The sequence below is a fragment of the Protopterus annectens genome, chromosome 6.part0 (genome assembly GCF_019279795.1).
Source record: "Protopterus annectens isolate FY-2018-M chromosome 6.part0, PAN1.0, whole genome shotgun sequence".
Classification (NCBI taxonomy): domain Eukaryota; kingdom Metazoa; phylum Chordata; order Ceratodontiformes; family Protopteridae; genus Protopterus; species Protopterus annectens.
In genome coordinates, this window is record NC_056737.1 from 1709979047 (window position 1) to 1709996130 (window position 17084).

The 17084-nt window shown below is 36.9% G+C and overlaps 1 protein-coding gene across 4 annotated transcripts in view; it reads right to left on the reverse strand.

The window, feature by feature from the left end:
- KIAA2012 (KIAA2012 ortholog) overlaps positions 1-17084 on the reverse strand; it is a 971910-nt gene that overhangs the window by 596883 nt on the left and 357943 nt on the right. For 3 of the 4 annotated variants that reach the window (XM_044075103.1, XM_044075104.1, XM_044075101.1), the window contains exon 5: positions 15239-15435. In XM_044075103.1, the coding sequence (XP_043931038.1) occupies positions 15239-15435 (197 nt within the window). The remainder of the gene's footprint in view (positions 1-15238; positions 15436-17084) is intronic. The other variant, XM_044075102.1, reaches the window with a different exon arrangement.

Consider the following 17084-nt stretch of genomic DNA (forward strand, 5'->3'; position numbering starts at 1 on the left):
CCTGGTTTTTCTGAGGAAGTCCATGTTACAATAAAGTGGAAGAAAGCGCTAAAAAATTATCTGGCTGTGTGGCTACTTTCATTTTTCTTCGGTTGCTGAGGTATTGTTTTGTTGAATCCATATATACATACATCTCTCTCTCTATATATATATATATATAAAAAAAAATATATATATATATATATATATATATATATATATATATATATATATATATATATATATAGGTTCTTAGGTGTCTACTAGGCTAATGGCCCTGAAGCGTTTACAAGCCTAGCCCATAGAATTACCCTGGCATTGTGCCACCCAACCTTATTTCCCAGTGCCTCTGTCAAGTAAAGCCACTGGAGTGATCCCTGGGGTGAATTTTCTATTTCCCATCCACTCATCAAGATTTCTCTTGAAGAGGGTCAGTGAGGTGCTCTGCTTGGCATGTATGGGAAGTATACTCTATAGCATGGGCAGTCTCTGGGTTATGAACCTGTCCCTCCAGCATGTTTTGTTGATTGTGGTAATGAGGTTGAGATCTCTGGAGTATGTGGTGTGGAAGGATTGGGATTTCTTTAGACGTAGTATTTTAACACAGATGGGTCAGACATGGCTTTGTAAGTCAAGCAGAGATCACCTCTAAGTAGGTGGTATGAAACAGAGAATAGCTGGAGTTTTTTTTAATCTGTCCATATAGGAAAAATGTTTAAGGCCTAGGATCCTCTTTCTGAGGTACTTCTGTGGCCTCTCCAGTTGTTGTAGGTATTTAGTGAGGTACATGCCAAATGGGGCATTGTACTCGATGACTGGCCTAATGAGGGAAGAGTAGAGGGAGACAATGACCTCTTTATTCCTGGATGCAAAACACTTAGTAATGAGATGTGCCTCATAGAAGGACTTTCTGACCACAGTGGCAATGTGGTGGTCAAAAGAGAGGTTGCTGTCACCCTGTGTTCCCAGATTTCTTCTGTGTTCAGCAGACTATCATCGATGTGGTAATTCATGGGAACCGTGTTTTTCCCAAAGGGGATGACGGCACATTTTTTGGCATTGAACTTAAGGCCATGGTTTTGACACCAGTCGTTGGTCTCAGTGACGCCTTTCTGTAGGATGTCAACATCACTTAGGGAGTTAATAATAGCTCTCCCAACTTGCAATCATCTACAAACTTTGTCAGCCAGAGTCTCTTCGTGTTGGCCTGGACTTTAGAGAAGTAGATACCAAACAGATGAGGACCCAGGACCAAACCCTGTGGGACTCCACTTGTGACTGGTCGGCAGTCTGACTTGGAGTCAGCTACTTTCACACTGTGTTGTGAGACAGTTTACAAACCACATAGTGATACAGGGGTTGATGCCCAGCTTAGTGAGTTTTTCTATTATTCCTGAGAGGGGAATAGTATCAAAGGCCTTGGCAGATCAAGGTAGGATGTATGAACCACCTTGCCTTCATCCACAGCTCTGGTGACTGACTCAAAGAAGTTGACCAAGTTGAGCAGGCATGATCTACCCTTCACAAAACCAAACTGTGTAGGATCCAGAGTTTGGAGATTCCCTATATCCTTGTTTATTAGGTCCATGATGATGCATTCCATAGCTTTGCATATCAGACTCATCAGACTAACGGGGCGATAGTTCCCAGGGTTTGTACTTGCTCCTCCTTTGTGGAGAGGGATGACTGTAGCAGTGCACCATTCAGTAGGGACAAAGCCTGGGGTGAGGCTGTGACTGAACTGGGCACACAGGTAAGGTGTTAGTTCACACTGTAGTTCATGTAGAATACAGGCAGGGATATTGTCAGGTTCCAAAGAAGCTGTATTCTTGGCCTTGGACAGTGTGTTTTAACCTGTGCAGCAGTAATACTGGGTGCCTGGCAATCTACTGGTATTGTGACTGGTCCTTTGGTGGGGGTAAAGTTGGCACTGAATCTGTCGGCCAGTATATTGGCAACATCTGTTTGCTCGGTATAGGAGGTACCATTGTGCAGTAGCTCAGAACAAATCTGGGTATTGCTGTGGAGATTCTTTACATAACTACAGAAGGCCTTGTGGTTGTCTTTACTATCTGTTGCAATTCTGTTTTCATAGCTAGCTTTAGAGGATTTGATGAGGGATCTCAACTTTTTGTTGAGGCTGAAAAGGAAGTTTTTCGAGTCTTGGGACTTCACCTTATTTCACATCAGTTTCCTCCTTCTGTTGTAGAGTTTGTTTATGGCAGAGGACTACCAGATTGGCTTCCTTTTTATAATATTAATATATATATATATATATATATATATATCTGGATTCACTTTAGAAGCTCGAAATACTGAAATATCGAAATTCCGTATTTTGAGCCCATAAAGTGGAATCCTGAAAACAACAAAACCTCAGAAGTGCGAAATTCAAAACCTCACACACTGGAGATTTTGAATTAGCGCTTTTGGTTTTTCGGTGTGGTTGTGGATTCAGGTAAGTGTTTATTTGTTAAGGGTTTTGGGTAGGGACTGCAGTGTATGTTAATGTGTTTTGCTGCTGTGATGTGTGTGTACGAGGGCAATGTAGCTTGTGTGGTGGTGTTTTGCATGTGTTTGTATGTAGTGCAACCTCGGAGTTAAAATATTTAAGTAGGGGGGGTGTGGGGGCACAATCTGCCGCATTGGGGATGCAGGGGGGCTTGCCCCCCTGATTTTATGTAGTAGAGAGCTTGTGTGTGTGTGTGTGTGTGTGTGTGTGTGTGTGTGTGTGTGTGTGTGTGGAGTAGAAGCGCTAATTCAAAATTTCTGGTGTGTGAGATTTTGAATTTCGCACTTCTGAGTTTTCGTTGTTTTCAGGTTTCAACTTTATAGCCTCAAAATACTGAATTTCGATATTTCAGTATTTCGAGGATATAAAGTGAATCCATATATGTATATATATATATATATATATATATATATATATATATATATATATATATATATATGTGTGTGTGTGTGTGTGTGTGTATATATATATATATATATATATATATATATATATATATATATATATATATATACATACACACACTCGCACATGCGCATATATAATCCATATCAATTCTTCAGTGCAAAATATGTTGAGAATTGATTCACTGAAACATAAAACACCAAATACAATGGATTTAATGGAACTAATCATAAACCTTAAAACAACTAAAACCCCAAATAGAAAAACATTTTGACACAGCCATCACACTCCCACTAGTTTAAATATATCAACTCTGAGATCATACAATAGTGGAAAAAAAGAAAATGCCTATACTCCAATGTCTGTACAACTTGAAAAAAAATAAACAAACTTTACACAGATTAGCAGTGTAAGTGAACAGATCTATTCCCTTACACTGTTAAAATGCAACAGCAACCTGTTCTTAGACATATAGCTGCAGCAATCAAAGAAAAACAATCTTTGATCTAATAATGCAATCTCATAAAGCAGGATCAATTTAATTAATGAGTATTGCTGTATTTGTGTGTGTGTTCATGGGTGTATTTCATTCCATAGAACTGGCTGCCTATCGATTGAGTGAATGACTCTAAATTCTGATTGGGAGTTCACATTTCCATTTAAAAGAACATCTATCGCATGCAGTTAAAGTAAGTTTGGGTTTGGGGAGCTAGTGCCAAATCCTTCTGCTATTATGAATGTGCTAGCATGAGTGAATAGGAATGTTTGCGTGAGTATGGGCAGGTTAGAATTAGGGCATAGTTATAGTGTAGTGTATGTGTGTGTGTTTGTGTGAGTGTGTGTGACTGAGTCTCTATATTACATTGTCGAATGCTGACAACTTTGAAGTTTCAAACTTCGAACCTGAAAGTCCGAAGTCTAAAAATGTTGAATGTCAAAAAAAAACAAAAAAACCCCCACTCAAAACCCGAAACAACAACAACAAAAAAAAATGCTCTATGCAGGGGGACAAGCCCCCCTGCACCCCCCACCCCTTAAATATACCAACTCTGAGATCGCACTACAGTGCAGTAAATGGAAATCTTCCCTTCCTGCACTCTATGGCAATCTCTGTTATACGTTTCAATGTTTTTACACTTCAAACTTTCAAGTTAGAAATTTAGTGCTTCGAACTTGTTAGCATTCGACATTATGATATAGACCTCCCTGTACCACTTTACTAACACCTACTAATCCTAACATTAATCTTAACCCTGCACCTTTCCTTTCAAAAGCCCTTTCTCAACACTACCAATATTCGGACAAATTAGTTCTGAGTGAGTGTTGAGGTTTTTATGAGCTGATCACAAAAGGAAATATGTTTCTTTTTGCAATTATATTAGATTTGGATGTTTAGATGTTCATGATAGATTGAATTTTGAAATGTTGGCATCAATTGGTTGAGTGTCATTGTATTTACATTTTGATAATTTATTGTATCTATATATTCATATATATAAATATTTATATGTGTGTGTGTGTGTGTGTGTGTGTGTGTGTGTGTGTGTGTGTGTGTGTGTGTGTGTGTGTGTGTGTGTGTGTGTGTGTGTAAATGGGTCTACTTCAGATGACTGACAGACCAAAATACTAAAAACTCAAAATACTGAAGGGTGGAATTTGCCCCTACTCTACTGTTGTGCTATCTTGGGAGTTGGCATATATAATTAGCAGGGGGTGTGAGAGCACAGCCCTCCAAATGAGGGGTGCAGGGGGGCTTGCCCCTGCATTAAACATGTTTTCAGCATTTTGAGTTTTCAGTATTTTGGAATTCAGTCTTTTGGTCTTTCACTATTTTGAGAGTCAGTCTTTTGGTCTGTCAGTCTTCTGAAGTGGACCCATAGATATATCTATATCTATATATACATATAATCTGTATATATATATATATATATATATATATATATATATATATATATGTATATATGTGTGTGTGTGTGTGTGTGTGAGTATATATATAAATATTTATTTATTTATTTATTTTACATTTGTTAACCGGGATGGTCTGACTGGATACATGTCCTTTTTCAGCGGAGGCCCGGGGAGAAAAGCTCCAACAGAGTTACATTGATAATTAGGTACAGTAAATGAGCTGAAAGAACTTAAAAACATAGGCTATTACTATTTCTGAGATTACTACAAATGTAACATTAATAACATATTAGCAAGGACGGTAGCCAGTATAATGACATAGAGTTGGACAGGATACATATTTCTTTATCACAGTATACAAAGTACTTATCATCTTAGCTAGTTGTTTATGTTTTAGTTAATGGCACAGAGCTAGTCTGGGTTTGAGCAAGGACATAGCCAGTGTGACTTGAAGTGGAGTTTTAGACTATTTTTGAATTGACTTAGAGAAGTTGCAAGCGTGATGTTATTTGGGAGAGAGTTCCATATTTTACCAGTGGTGTTGGCAAATAGCGCGTCACCACCTAGGTTGAGAGATTTAGTTGTTTGGACAAGGAGTCTGTTTGCTGAGCGAAGGCAGCTTAGATTGGAGTAGGGAGTCATTAAGTTTTTAGTGCTGGGGTATTCTCAGGTTGTTTAAGGATTTTGAAGGCCTCTATGAGTTGGGACTGGTGAAGAAGGTGTGGGAATTCTATCCATCCAAGCTTTTCAGGTTAGTACAGTGGTGTGTTCTGTAGGGTAGGCCTGTAACGAACCTGGCAATGTGATTATAGCAGGATGAGAGCTTGGCCAGATCAGATTTGTTAAGGTGAGTGAGGACAGGAGAGGCATATAGTAGGGTAGAGAGAAGGTGTGAACGGGCTGTGGCTGCCCTGGCATTCAGGGTAAGGAAGGCTTTAATTCTATATAGGGTCCCAAGTTTCTTGTTGACTGACTTAATGGCTTGGTTGATATGTATATCAAATCTGAGTTTATTGTCAATGTTTACTCCTAATAGCTTTGTATAGGTGTCTGGAGAGATGATGGTCCCATTATTGGATTTTATAGTGAAGTTTTCAGTCGGAGATCTATTGGTTGGGTAGAAGAGAAGTAACTTGGTTTTGTTTGGATTTAAGATCAGGAGATGGTTGGCAAGCCAGTTTTCAACTTTGGTGAAGCTATGTTGGGTGGTAGTTAATAGATTTGCAAGAGAGGCATTGGAACATATTATAGGCGAGTCATCTGCATATTGAATGCAGGTGGCTTCAGGGATGACTGTTTGGATGTCGTTTATGAAGACTGAAAAGAGGAGAGGTCCTAATATGGAACCTTGAGGAACTCCTATGGTATTTGGTAGTAGGCAGGAGAGCTTGTTTTGCCACATTACTGCTTGTTGTCTCCCAGTGAGGTAAGCTTGAAACCAGTCAAGGGCTGGAGTATCTAGATACAGGGTTTTAAAGTATATAGAAGTAACTGATGGTTTACCATATCAAAGGCTTTCGATAGGTCCAGGAAGAGAGCGGAGGATATTTTTTTATTATTCTGGTTAAGATTAATGTTTTCAGTAAAAGAGAGGAGGGCAGTGGTTGTACTATGATGGGGTCTGAATCCATGTTGAGAGTCTGTGAGTAGTTTATTTTGGGTTAGATAGAGCATTAGTTGGTTGTGCATGCACTTTTCCATAATTTTGGCAAGTGGTGATAGTATGGCTATAGGTCTATAGTTGGATAGTTCTGTGGATGAACCTCCTTTGTGGAGTGGAATAACATAGGATATTTTCCAAATTGAGGGGATTGAGGCCTTGGTTATGGTTCTGTTAATTAGGATTGAGATAGGGTAGGCTACGACATCTGCAGCAATTTGCAGGTATTCAGCCGGCAGAAGATCGGCTGAAAGGGTGGTTGGCTTCAGTTTATTCAAAAGGGATCTGATAAAGGATGTGGACACTGGCTGGAAGTTAAAAGAGAGTGGTGAGTCGGGTATAGTGTTTATAGAAGTGTGGGGAGGAGAAAGTTGGTTAGCTAATGACTGGATGGTTTCTGTGAAGAAAGTATTGAATGAATTGGCTATATCTTCTTGGCTCTTATCAGATAATGTTCCTGGGGTAGGAGTAGTGGATTTGCCTGGTTGGAGAAGTTTATTTATGCCTGCCCAGTACTTTTGAGGGTTATTCTGATGTTTATGCTGCAGATTGTAGAAGTAATTTTTCTTATCTAGTATGATGGCTTTTTTAGTCTCATTTCTAAGTTGTTGGAATTTGATACGATCTAGGGTAGTTTGGTAGTGCCATTTATCCCACGCTTTGTCTCTAGTTGTTATTTTGGTTTTGGTGTCTGTTGTTAGCCAGGGTGCTAGTTGAGTTTTAATTCTTATTGAGCGTTTAGGGGCATGCGAGTCAAGTATAGTAAGGAATGAATTGTTAAATGATGACACTGCCTCATCAAGGGGAAGGAACTTTAGTTTTGTCCAGTTACATGATTTGAGTTCAAGTTGAAATTTAGTTGGGTCAAAGTTTTTCTTGGATCTGATAGACCTATAAATAGGTAAGCTTGTACAATTAATTTTGTCTTTCATGATGTATGTGAGCAGGTGATCACTAAGATCATTAGGGAGAGTTCCTAATACATATATATATATATATATATATATATATATATATATATATATATATATATATGTATATATGGTTCCCCTTCAAAACATTTAATTCTCATAACATCGAATCTCAAAACACTGAGACCATAACATGGAAAACCCAAAACAATGAAAACTCATAACATCAAATTTCATAACATTGAAAATGTACAAGATCGAGTAGTATATCATCAAACATGTAACTGTTATACTTTAGTCTGTTAATCTTGTGTTATCACTATAAGATGTTGTAGTTTTTATTTATATAGTTATTATTTATACAGTGTAGGAATTTATAATATTTATATAGTGTTTATTTTGCCACTCTGTATATGTTTTAAGCCATACAAGTGATTTAGACATTATGTGTACATTCTGTATGGTAATCGTGATACAGTGGGGTTAGGAAATTAACTTTTTTTCCACTATAGTGTGATCTCAGAGTTAGTATTTTTAATTTACAGGGGTGAGGGGGATGCAGGGGGGCTTGTCCCCCTGCAGAAACATAGCAAAAAGTGTGTTTGTTAGTTTGGTATTGTCATTGGTGGAGGGGATGTTATTTACATGTGCGTTGTAGTTTTTGATGTTATGATGCAAAGTTTCAGTGTTATAAGATGTCGATGGGTTTTCAGTGTTGTGGGTCAGTGTTTTGAGATTCGATGTTATGGGAATTAGATATTTTGAAGTTGAACCATATATATATATATATATATATATATATATATATATATATATATAGGTCTACTTCATAACATAGAAATTTCATAACGTTGAATTTCAGGATCTATATTATATCATCAAACGCTTAAAAAAGCGAATAATGAATAACTGACCCCATGTAAGCGAAAGCTTACAATCTTGAAAGCTCAGAACAGTGATTTTTTTTCCAAGGAAAAAAAATCGCTGTTCCAAGAAAAAAAAAAAAAGAAAAAAAATTAAAAGAATACATAAAGTGGGGGGCTTTGCCCCCACACCCCCCCACTTAAATATACCAACTCCAAGATCATACTACAGTGCCAAAAATGGCAAAGTAATGGAAGCGGCCAAGGAAAAGAATTTGCTTAAAAGCCGCTTCGCTATTTTGCCTTTTCGTTGTTTTAAGTTCGACCAAGACGCATTTGATAGAATGTGTGTTCTGTCATCTAATAGGAACCTGAATTTCATAACATTGAGACCAAAACATCTAAATTTCAAAACATTGAAAACCTAAAACATTGAAAACTCAGAACATTGAAAGTGTGCTTCATAACATTGAAAAGTACAATGCATATGTAAATAACATCCTCTCCACCTACAACAGCTAACTAACAAGCACACGTTCTACTACGTTTCTGCAGGGGATCAAGCCCCCCTGCACCTCCCATGTGGGGGGGGCTCTGCCCCCCATGCCCCCTGTAAATTAAATCAATTCCAAGATAGCACTTCAGTGGAAAAAAGTTAATTTCCTAGCCTCATTGTATCACAATCACCATACACTGAGGTTAGGAAATTAACTTTTTCCCACTGTAGTGTGGTCTTGGAGTTGGTATATTTAATTTACGGGGGTTGTGGGGGGCAGAAATGTAGTAGAAAGTGTGTTTGTTAGTTAGGCATTGTTGTAGGTGGAGGTGATATTATTTACTTGTGCAAATTAGTTTTCAATGTTATGCAGCATAATTTCAAAATTTGAGTTTTCAATGTTTTGGGTTTTCAATGCTTTGAATTTTCGATGTTATGGCCTTAATGTTATGAAATTCAACATTATGAAATTTCAATGTTTTATATATATATATATATATATATATATATATATATATATAAAATGTTGCTATGATTTATACATCTTCTCAACCACTTATCTTCCTGGATCATTGGGAACTATTTTAGCATCTTTGCACATAAAATCCTGGACATACTTGACTTATTCCTTGAAAAAATAGGACTGATTTTATTTTCTGACTGATGATTTTTCACACAGACCAAACTTAAAATGTAAAGATTCTTAGTAGCTGCATTAATAAGTCAGTATCAGTAGCTCTCTGAAATACTTCTAGTTTCTTCTGTTGTACTTAAGTGTAAAATTACCATTTGTGCATATCTTTTTTATGCATCAGTAAATTATCTTGATCAATCTACAGCTGGTCTATTCTCTTTTAAGAAGTGATATAGTATTCTGAATGCTGTATACTTGTAAAATAATTAGTTTATTCACACCACAGTATTTTAATGCTGATGCATATGTAACCAGTTAACTTAAACAATTCAACCCTCCTTTCTTGTTTTGTAGCTCAATTTCTAGTCTGTATCTTACTCTAACAGATTTTGAGTGGTATATTCATTTCAGTCTTGTTAGGTAAAACCTTTGTCTGAGACTGTGTCATTCTGAGAGACTACTGCAATGTTGGCTTATCTTTTGATTTTGTCAGTTAAACTATTTAAACTACTGCTCTGTGTTTTTATGCATCAGATTTCAGCCCCATGACATTAGATTATGATCCATGTTTTTCAGACATGTCACTATTATTTTATACTTGTTCTTAATTACTTGAAAATTAATCTATTTTGATATATGCAGCTGCATGCTCTTCTTTTGTCTCATCCCACAGTAATACAACATCAGTTATTATAAAGTTCCTTTCAGTCCTTTAGTTACTTGTGGAACTTCTCTTTGGAATATCTATTTTGCTGCTGTAATAACAAATGGAAATCCAAAGAACATGCACCTTACTAATGCATTAAATGTGAACAATTTGGATCTTTGTTCATCTCGTTTTGTCTGCCAACATCTATAATTTGCATGTAGTAATGAAAATAACATATATCACTGAGACCATTCATTCAAATGCAAACAATGAGCAGTAGTCTCTTTTAATGACTTAATCTAGATTCAGCAGACCAGTACAAATGCTAATCTTATCTGGTTTTACAAATGGGTACTGAAAGAATTGATATGACTGTAGGCTGCTAGAATTAACTGGAATCACTGGAAGAAACTGGAATGAATGTTTTTACCTGTTAATTACCAAGAACTGTGTTAAACGGGTACCAGTCTCTCCTTTTATGTGCCAAGCCTTCTTAAACCTTTCAGAATAAAGTCTGCACACACTGTAGTTTGGTTAATAATGCTTTATTATGTACAGTGAAGGTAGATGTCAACAATATCTGAATACTGTCTTCAATAACAGTGTTGAGAAACAAACAGTTTGAAGAAATTCTGTAATATTCTGGAATACTGGAGAACAGTACTGATATTACTTTCCTCCTGAATAATATTATTAATATTCTGGAATGCTGGATATTTGACCTGACATCTGCACTCACACTACAGTATCTGTACTGCAAAGACTTTTTGCATGTCAGTCCAAATGAACTAACTTAACTAACTACATCTGAAGTATTTCCATCATGTCTCTCTTTATATAATCCAGGGAGGTATACCTCAAGTCATTGACATTGGCATGAAGTATGACAGAATTGTACTAGTACTTGTTGAAAGACTTGAGTGAAAATGTGATCTGACGAATCCCGGCACCAGACTAGTAACTAAGAGGTACATCAGTATGCTTCTCAATTTTGTCACCAATAACAAGAATGTTTGGTTGGGTCAATGCATGCCTTATGGGCTCAGCATGTGTGACTTCAGGACTTCTTGCGCTATGTGAAGAAGAGTACTTAAATTTCAGTACAAATAAAAAAAAATTCACTAAGCTGATACTAAAATCAGTGCAAGAAGAATCATTACACTCAATATTAACTAATTTTATCAAAGGTGTTTGAGCCTGGTGAGTAGTTTAAGAGGAGAGACTTTGCAAAATGATACTTACGTGCTTATTGTCAACAGCCAATAAAGAGGGAGAGGGAGGGACTTATGTTGTCAAATTATCATAAAGAGCAGGCAATAACAGATACACTGTGTTTAAGACCACAACTGCAACATGGTGGGTAGACTTTTAGCTATGACCTGACTGGCCTGGAATTGCCCCAATGCAAAGACAAGTCGTGAACTACACTCAGTACATAAGAATGAAACCAAGCTCAATAACAACAGTTAGACCATTTAAATGGCAAAAATGCAGTGGAACCATATACTGGGATCACTAATATAAGCTTAAAGACCATACAGCTTGTTAAAATGAATTTAAAATCAGAGCAAGAACTGAAAACACTTATCTGTCTTTCTATTTTGTATTTATATTCTATTTCTATGTGATATTCTTCTGGCAAACTATCTAAAGTTGTAAATAAACTAGCATAGTCAAGAAGAATATCACTGATATGATTTTTCAGAGTATATGAGATGTCTGTGTTACTGTGTGAGCATGTCTAAACATATACACTGCCTTGCTTCCTGATCTGTATCTGTTTTTATGTTCTTAGCATTTCAGAAGCCAAATAGCCAAATAATGAGCTTGTATAAGTACTACAGTATGAAGAAGGGATCTTGTACTTCTTATTTCTTCACATCCACAGTTCATGCTTTGAAACAATAGTGCACTCTGCACCTGTATCCAGTTCAAAATGTGACATCTTGCTTATTAATTATCAACATTTCTTGTAAGCAGTCTGATTTTCACTCATGTCTCTGTGCCCCTGATATAATTTTATACTTTTCTGTATCAACCCTTCTCTTGAAAAATAGTAGCAAATAACTTTTGTTGTTTCTTTTCAAAACCACACACAGTCTTTTAAAACGCCAATCTTTCCTTTTGCATAACTTTGCAAAATTATTTTTTCTACCAGATCTTATACAAAATTGGTTGAACATAAGACACATCTTCCTTTTGAACTAATAAACATACCTAGTACATGAGTTTGTATTTTTGGCATCATACTACATGCACACATCATAGCTCTCTTACTCCCTGCCATTACTGTTACAATGCTGTCTCACTTTATCCCTCAAGTTTGCCTTTTTAGTTTACTCCCATTTTTATCTTTCACACTTTCATTTCCTCAGTTAATGCTTTAAGTGTGTACTTTTAATTAGTCTCACTATTCATATATCCTTTGATTTTGAAAGGTCATGTCACTTCTAATAATAGCCTGCCCCTTGTTTAATCATTTCTTATAACATAGACTTTTTTATTTGTCATTAATGAATTATGCAGTTCACCAAATCCATAATCTTTATGCTTGATTCATAAGGTCACTAGCATTAGTAACTATTGTCTCTGTAGGACCTTGCGAGATTGTAAAAAAAAATGTTAAATAAAATACACATACTTTTTATACTCAAAATAAAGTATGGCCTTCATTCTAATTGCTACTATTTTGACTTTCCCTTTTCTTGAAAAGTAAAAACATAGCATACCTCAAGCCTTTTTCCCATTGAGATGTAGAAATGTGACACACTATACTTTTTATGGCTTCTTTGCTTTCTGTTAACACAGAGGAACAAACTGAATCTTTGGATAGAAATCTTCCAGAATTCTGCCTTGCAAAAACAGAGTACCTGGTAGCTGCAGTTACACCATGTTTCTAACTGCAAATTATGCGTTTGTACTTCTAAACAGAAAAACTCTCAAAAACAAACATATTTCTTTAATTCTACACATATATTTGTTCACTTTTGACATGATACACATTTATATGTTTTCCAGGATTTTAAGCAAACAGTTGACAGACTGGGAATGTGACTTACAGATAGCTATAGATAAGTATTAGTATATTTAAAATATAGTTACCCTCATATGCTTCAAGGACTATCCTGGATAAGTTAAGGCTGAGATTGCGTGCACTTTTGCTATTATCTTTCTCTCCCACTGACTCCTGATCTAATAGCTTTAGTGATTAAGTAACCTACCACCAGTATCCCCTCTATTAGTTATAGGTAAAGTCTACCTGCCACGTGTGCTATGCCTTCCTGTCACTGACCACCTCTGCCATTCCTCCATTTATCTGTTCACCACAAATTTCACTTTTCCCTTTCTCCTGGTTATGTGCTTTTTCCCATTCTGCCTGCCTCCTCCATCCTTTTCCTTGGATACCGCACCATTACTGCCCATGTTTGGTTCTTCTTCTACTTCATCTGCTGTTACTGCTACCTGTTCTTACTACTGTATCTTGGCTTAATTTTCCCTGGCAAATCTCTCCCTTGGATGTCTTCCTAATTTCTGTCTTCTTCCAGTTAACTTCCTGACCATCACCAGTTCCTCCTTCTTCCTTGATCTGCCTGTCATACACTTGTCCCTCTGCCCCCATTTTTCTGCCTGCTTCTGCACATGACCTACTGTTCTCACTTTTCTTTTTATTAACTTTTTTTTTACCCAGTCTTGTTTCCAGTCTTCTTGCTTTCCTCTTCTCTCCAATCTCCTTCGTCTCTTCCTCACATTTAACCTCCCACTACCATCTCTGGTTCTTTAACTGTCTCTTAATATCCTGTTTTTAGAAGTCAGTACATCCTGGATCACTGTAAAGCTCCCTGAGTCAAACTCCTATCTCACAATGCGAGCAACTCACCAACATCTGTGCCTGTCCTCTCTTTTAAGCTACATTGCCTCACTCATCTTGCCTTAACCTACTTCCTTCTTTAACATCTTCTTTCTTTATTTAAACCTGTCTACTGCTTCTTCTTGCTTACTTTCTGTTTATCATTTATTTATTTATTTAATATTTGTTGAGTGGGAAACTTCAACTAGGACAGAGCCTATTTTCTGCAGAGGCTCGGGGAGAAATCCATGTCTTTGGAGTGTGGGAGGAAACCGGAGTACCCAGAGGAAACCCACGAGAATGCAGGGAGGACATGCAGACTCCTCACAGATGGCACCCCAACTGAAAATCGAAACAGAGAACCTCTTGTTGTCAGTTGACAACATTAACTTCTGCACCACTGTGGCACTCACTGGGAGAAAACCAGAGTACCCGGAGGAAACCTGTTTAATTATTTCTCCAATCCATTACTTCTTTACTTGCATCACCTGTATTGTCTTATGTGTTCTGCTCCTTTAATTTACCCTTTATTTTCCTGTACATTATCAATAGTTACTCCTCCCTAATCTGTACTAACTTTCCTGCATCTGTCACATTCCTCTTCACTAAACTATGCCAGGAAAAAAACATTATTCAATGCTGTAATAGGCTACTACTCTAATACTGGAAAGTACTGGTGAGCTTTAAGTAGTGGTTTGTCCTAGATTATTGCTGGCTGCCTCAGCTGTTAAAAGGAACAGACCAAAAATATGAGGCAAAATCAGGGACAGCTGAGAATTATGTTGCTGAGACTGGTTAAGTACAAAAGTGAAATTCCTTTCCAAACAGTAATGTTTTAAAATATGTACTTATACTGCAATATTAATTAACCAAACATGAGTACCCTTATTCGTTTCAGGCCTGTGAAGTGTTTTCTGTCTTGTTGTGCAAGTTTAAAAAGTCAAATAAGAAGTGTATCATAAACACTACTATAAAATGAGGGAAAGGCAATAAAAAATAATATTTTAGTGTACACATCATAACCAAAATTAGTTTCTCTTATATAGCAGTTTATTCAAGCAGCTCTGTAAAGAGGCATTGTTTAACCCCAATATCATTGTGATTGCATAATGGAACAAATGCAAGATCCAAGATACATGTTGAAATGTCATGTCTCGCCTGATTTTTTTTCTTGATTAGCAAAGACATGTATCTCTACTTTATTACAAGTAATAAACTTAGTAGCAACAACTAATTTTAGCCTCAAACCATCAAAAACTGACATACATGCATATTTAATATTTCTTGAATCGGGATAGAGTATCTATTTATATACTTTTGTTAACCAATTAGTAAAGTGATAAGCCCATGTTTTCTGGGTCATTGGGAACCCACCTGCTGGGTGATGGGTTCTACGTCTTCTTCCTCCCAAACAAATTCACTTTCAGGCATTGGGGTCACATACAAGGCTGGCTGTGAGAAAAGAAATCCCCGTTCATTTCCAGTAGACTGCCTTCTGTAATATTCATCATTCAGTTGCTGTGTTTTGAGTCTTTCTGTTTCAGAGTTCTTTGCATTTTGACTGTAGACTGCTGAAACAAAACCTGATTAGTATCAGTTGTTTTATAAACAATTACTAGGCTGTAACAGCATGTAATGAAGCATTTCAGAGAGGTCTGTAGGATGTTGTCAGGCTGATGGTTGTGTCTCATGCTCATGTAATACTATGTATAACAGTGAGCTAAAATAAATCTGTTTGCTTTGGTGAACCACTAGCACTGATATTTTCTTCTTTGACATCTATGGAGCACATTAAGGAAGGAAAGAGGTTGCTGCTGCAAGTTAGTAGTGGGTCTGGAAATGAAGGATTTTACCTCATAGGCACTTCTCCCTAGCCACATTTCATTTTATTTTGTTTTTTAATTATTTGTTTTATTGTATACATAGCTAACTAGATAAGTGTCCCTTTTCAGGGGCTTCCTGTGAGTACTGTCTGGTTAGGTGACTTGCTCATAGTAGGTAAATGGAGGTGGAAGGAATCAAACCCTGTATTCTGGGCTTCAGGAAAGGGCTCATTAGCGTAACAGAGTAGGGAGATAGGATTCATCATTTCTGACTGCCACCAGATGAAGACATTTTGGTAATGCTGAGAACAGGAGTGACTAATGCTGTGTGATGTGATTGTCCTGAAAATTTATCTTATGACTACATGCAGTCATTTTTTTTTTTACTTTTTTATGTATTGACATTTGATTACCAGGAAAGTCCATATGGGTAGAAGCCCATTTTCAGTGGATGCCCAGGGAGAAAAGCTCCAAATTACTACAAAATATTTTAAGAACAATAATTTTACAATTTTCAAAAATAAAACAAAAACATCAGCAGTTTAAATAATTATAACAGATTAAACATAGCATAAAAAACATTGGTTAAGAATCTATACAAGATATATGACAATTATTTAAAATGTAGAGAAAATTTTAGACAGTTTGTAAAGCAATTAAAGGTAAGTTAGCCTAATAGAAATAGGAATTGCAATATGAAGTGAGGGGGAAAAAGAGGCTTATGGTATATTTAGGGAGAACGTCAGGGAAGAGAATTTGATAGCAATATGGAAGTAAGTGAAGAAGAGAGCGTAAGGATGTATGGGGAATGAAAAGGTACTTGTTCACATTTAGGGATATAGTTTGTCCTGGTTTATGTACACTAACACACACACACACACACACACACACACACACACACACACACACACACACACACACACACACACACACACAAGCCATAGCAATATGGAAGTAAGTAAAGAAGGGAGCGTAAGGATGTATGGGGAATAAAAAGGTACTTGTTCACATTTAGGGATATAGTTTGTCCTGGTTTATATACACTAACACACACACACACACACACACACACACACACACACACACACACACACACACACACACACACACACACACACACAAGCCACAGAGTGTTAAAGGGAATATAATCAGTGGAAATTCACTCATTGCCACAGAATAAAGACTGGCACCTAGCCGGCCAATGCACTTTTATACATACATACAAAACAAACAACCATTCAGAAATGTCAGTGGAGGAATGCACACAGTGCATACAATCTGCCTACGCACTGCAGTTAGACTGTACAAGCCTGTATCTCTTCTTTCCTGCCCCATCTTCTTACAGCTATCTATCGGAAGCACTCTTCAGTTCCCTGGCGATTCCTGCTTCAGTTGTA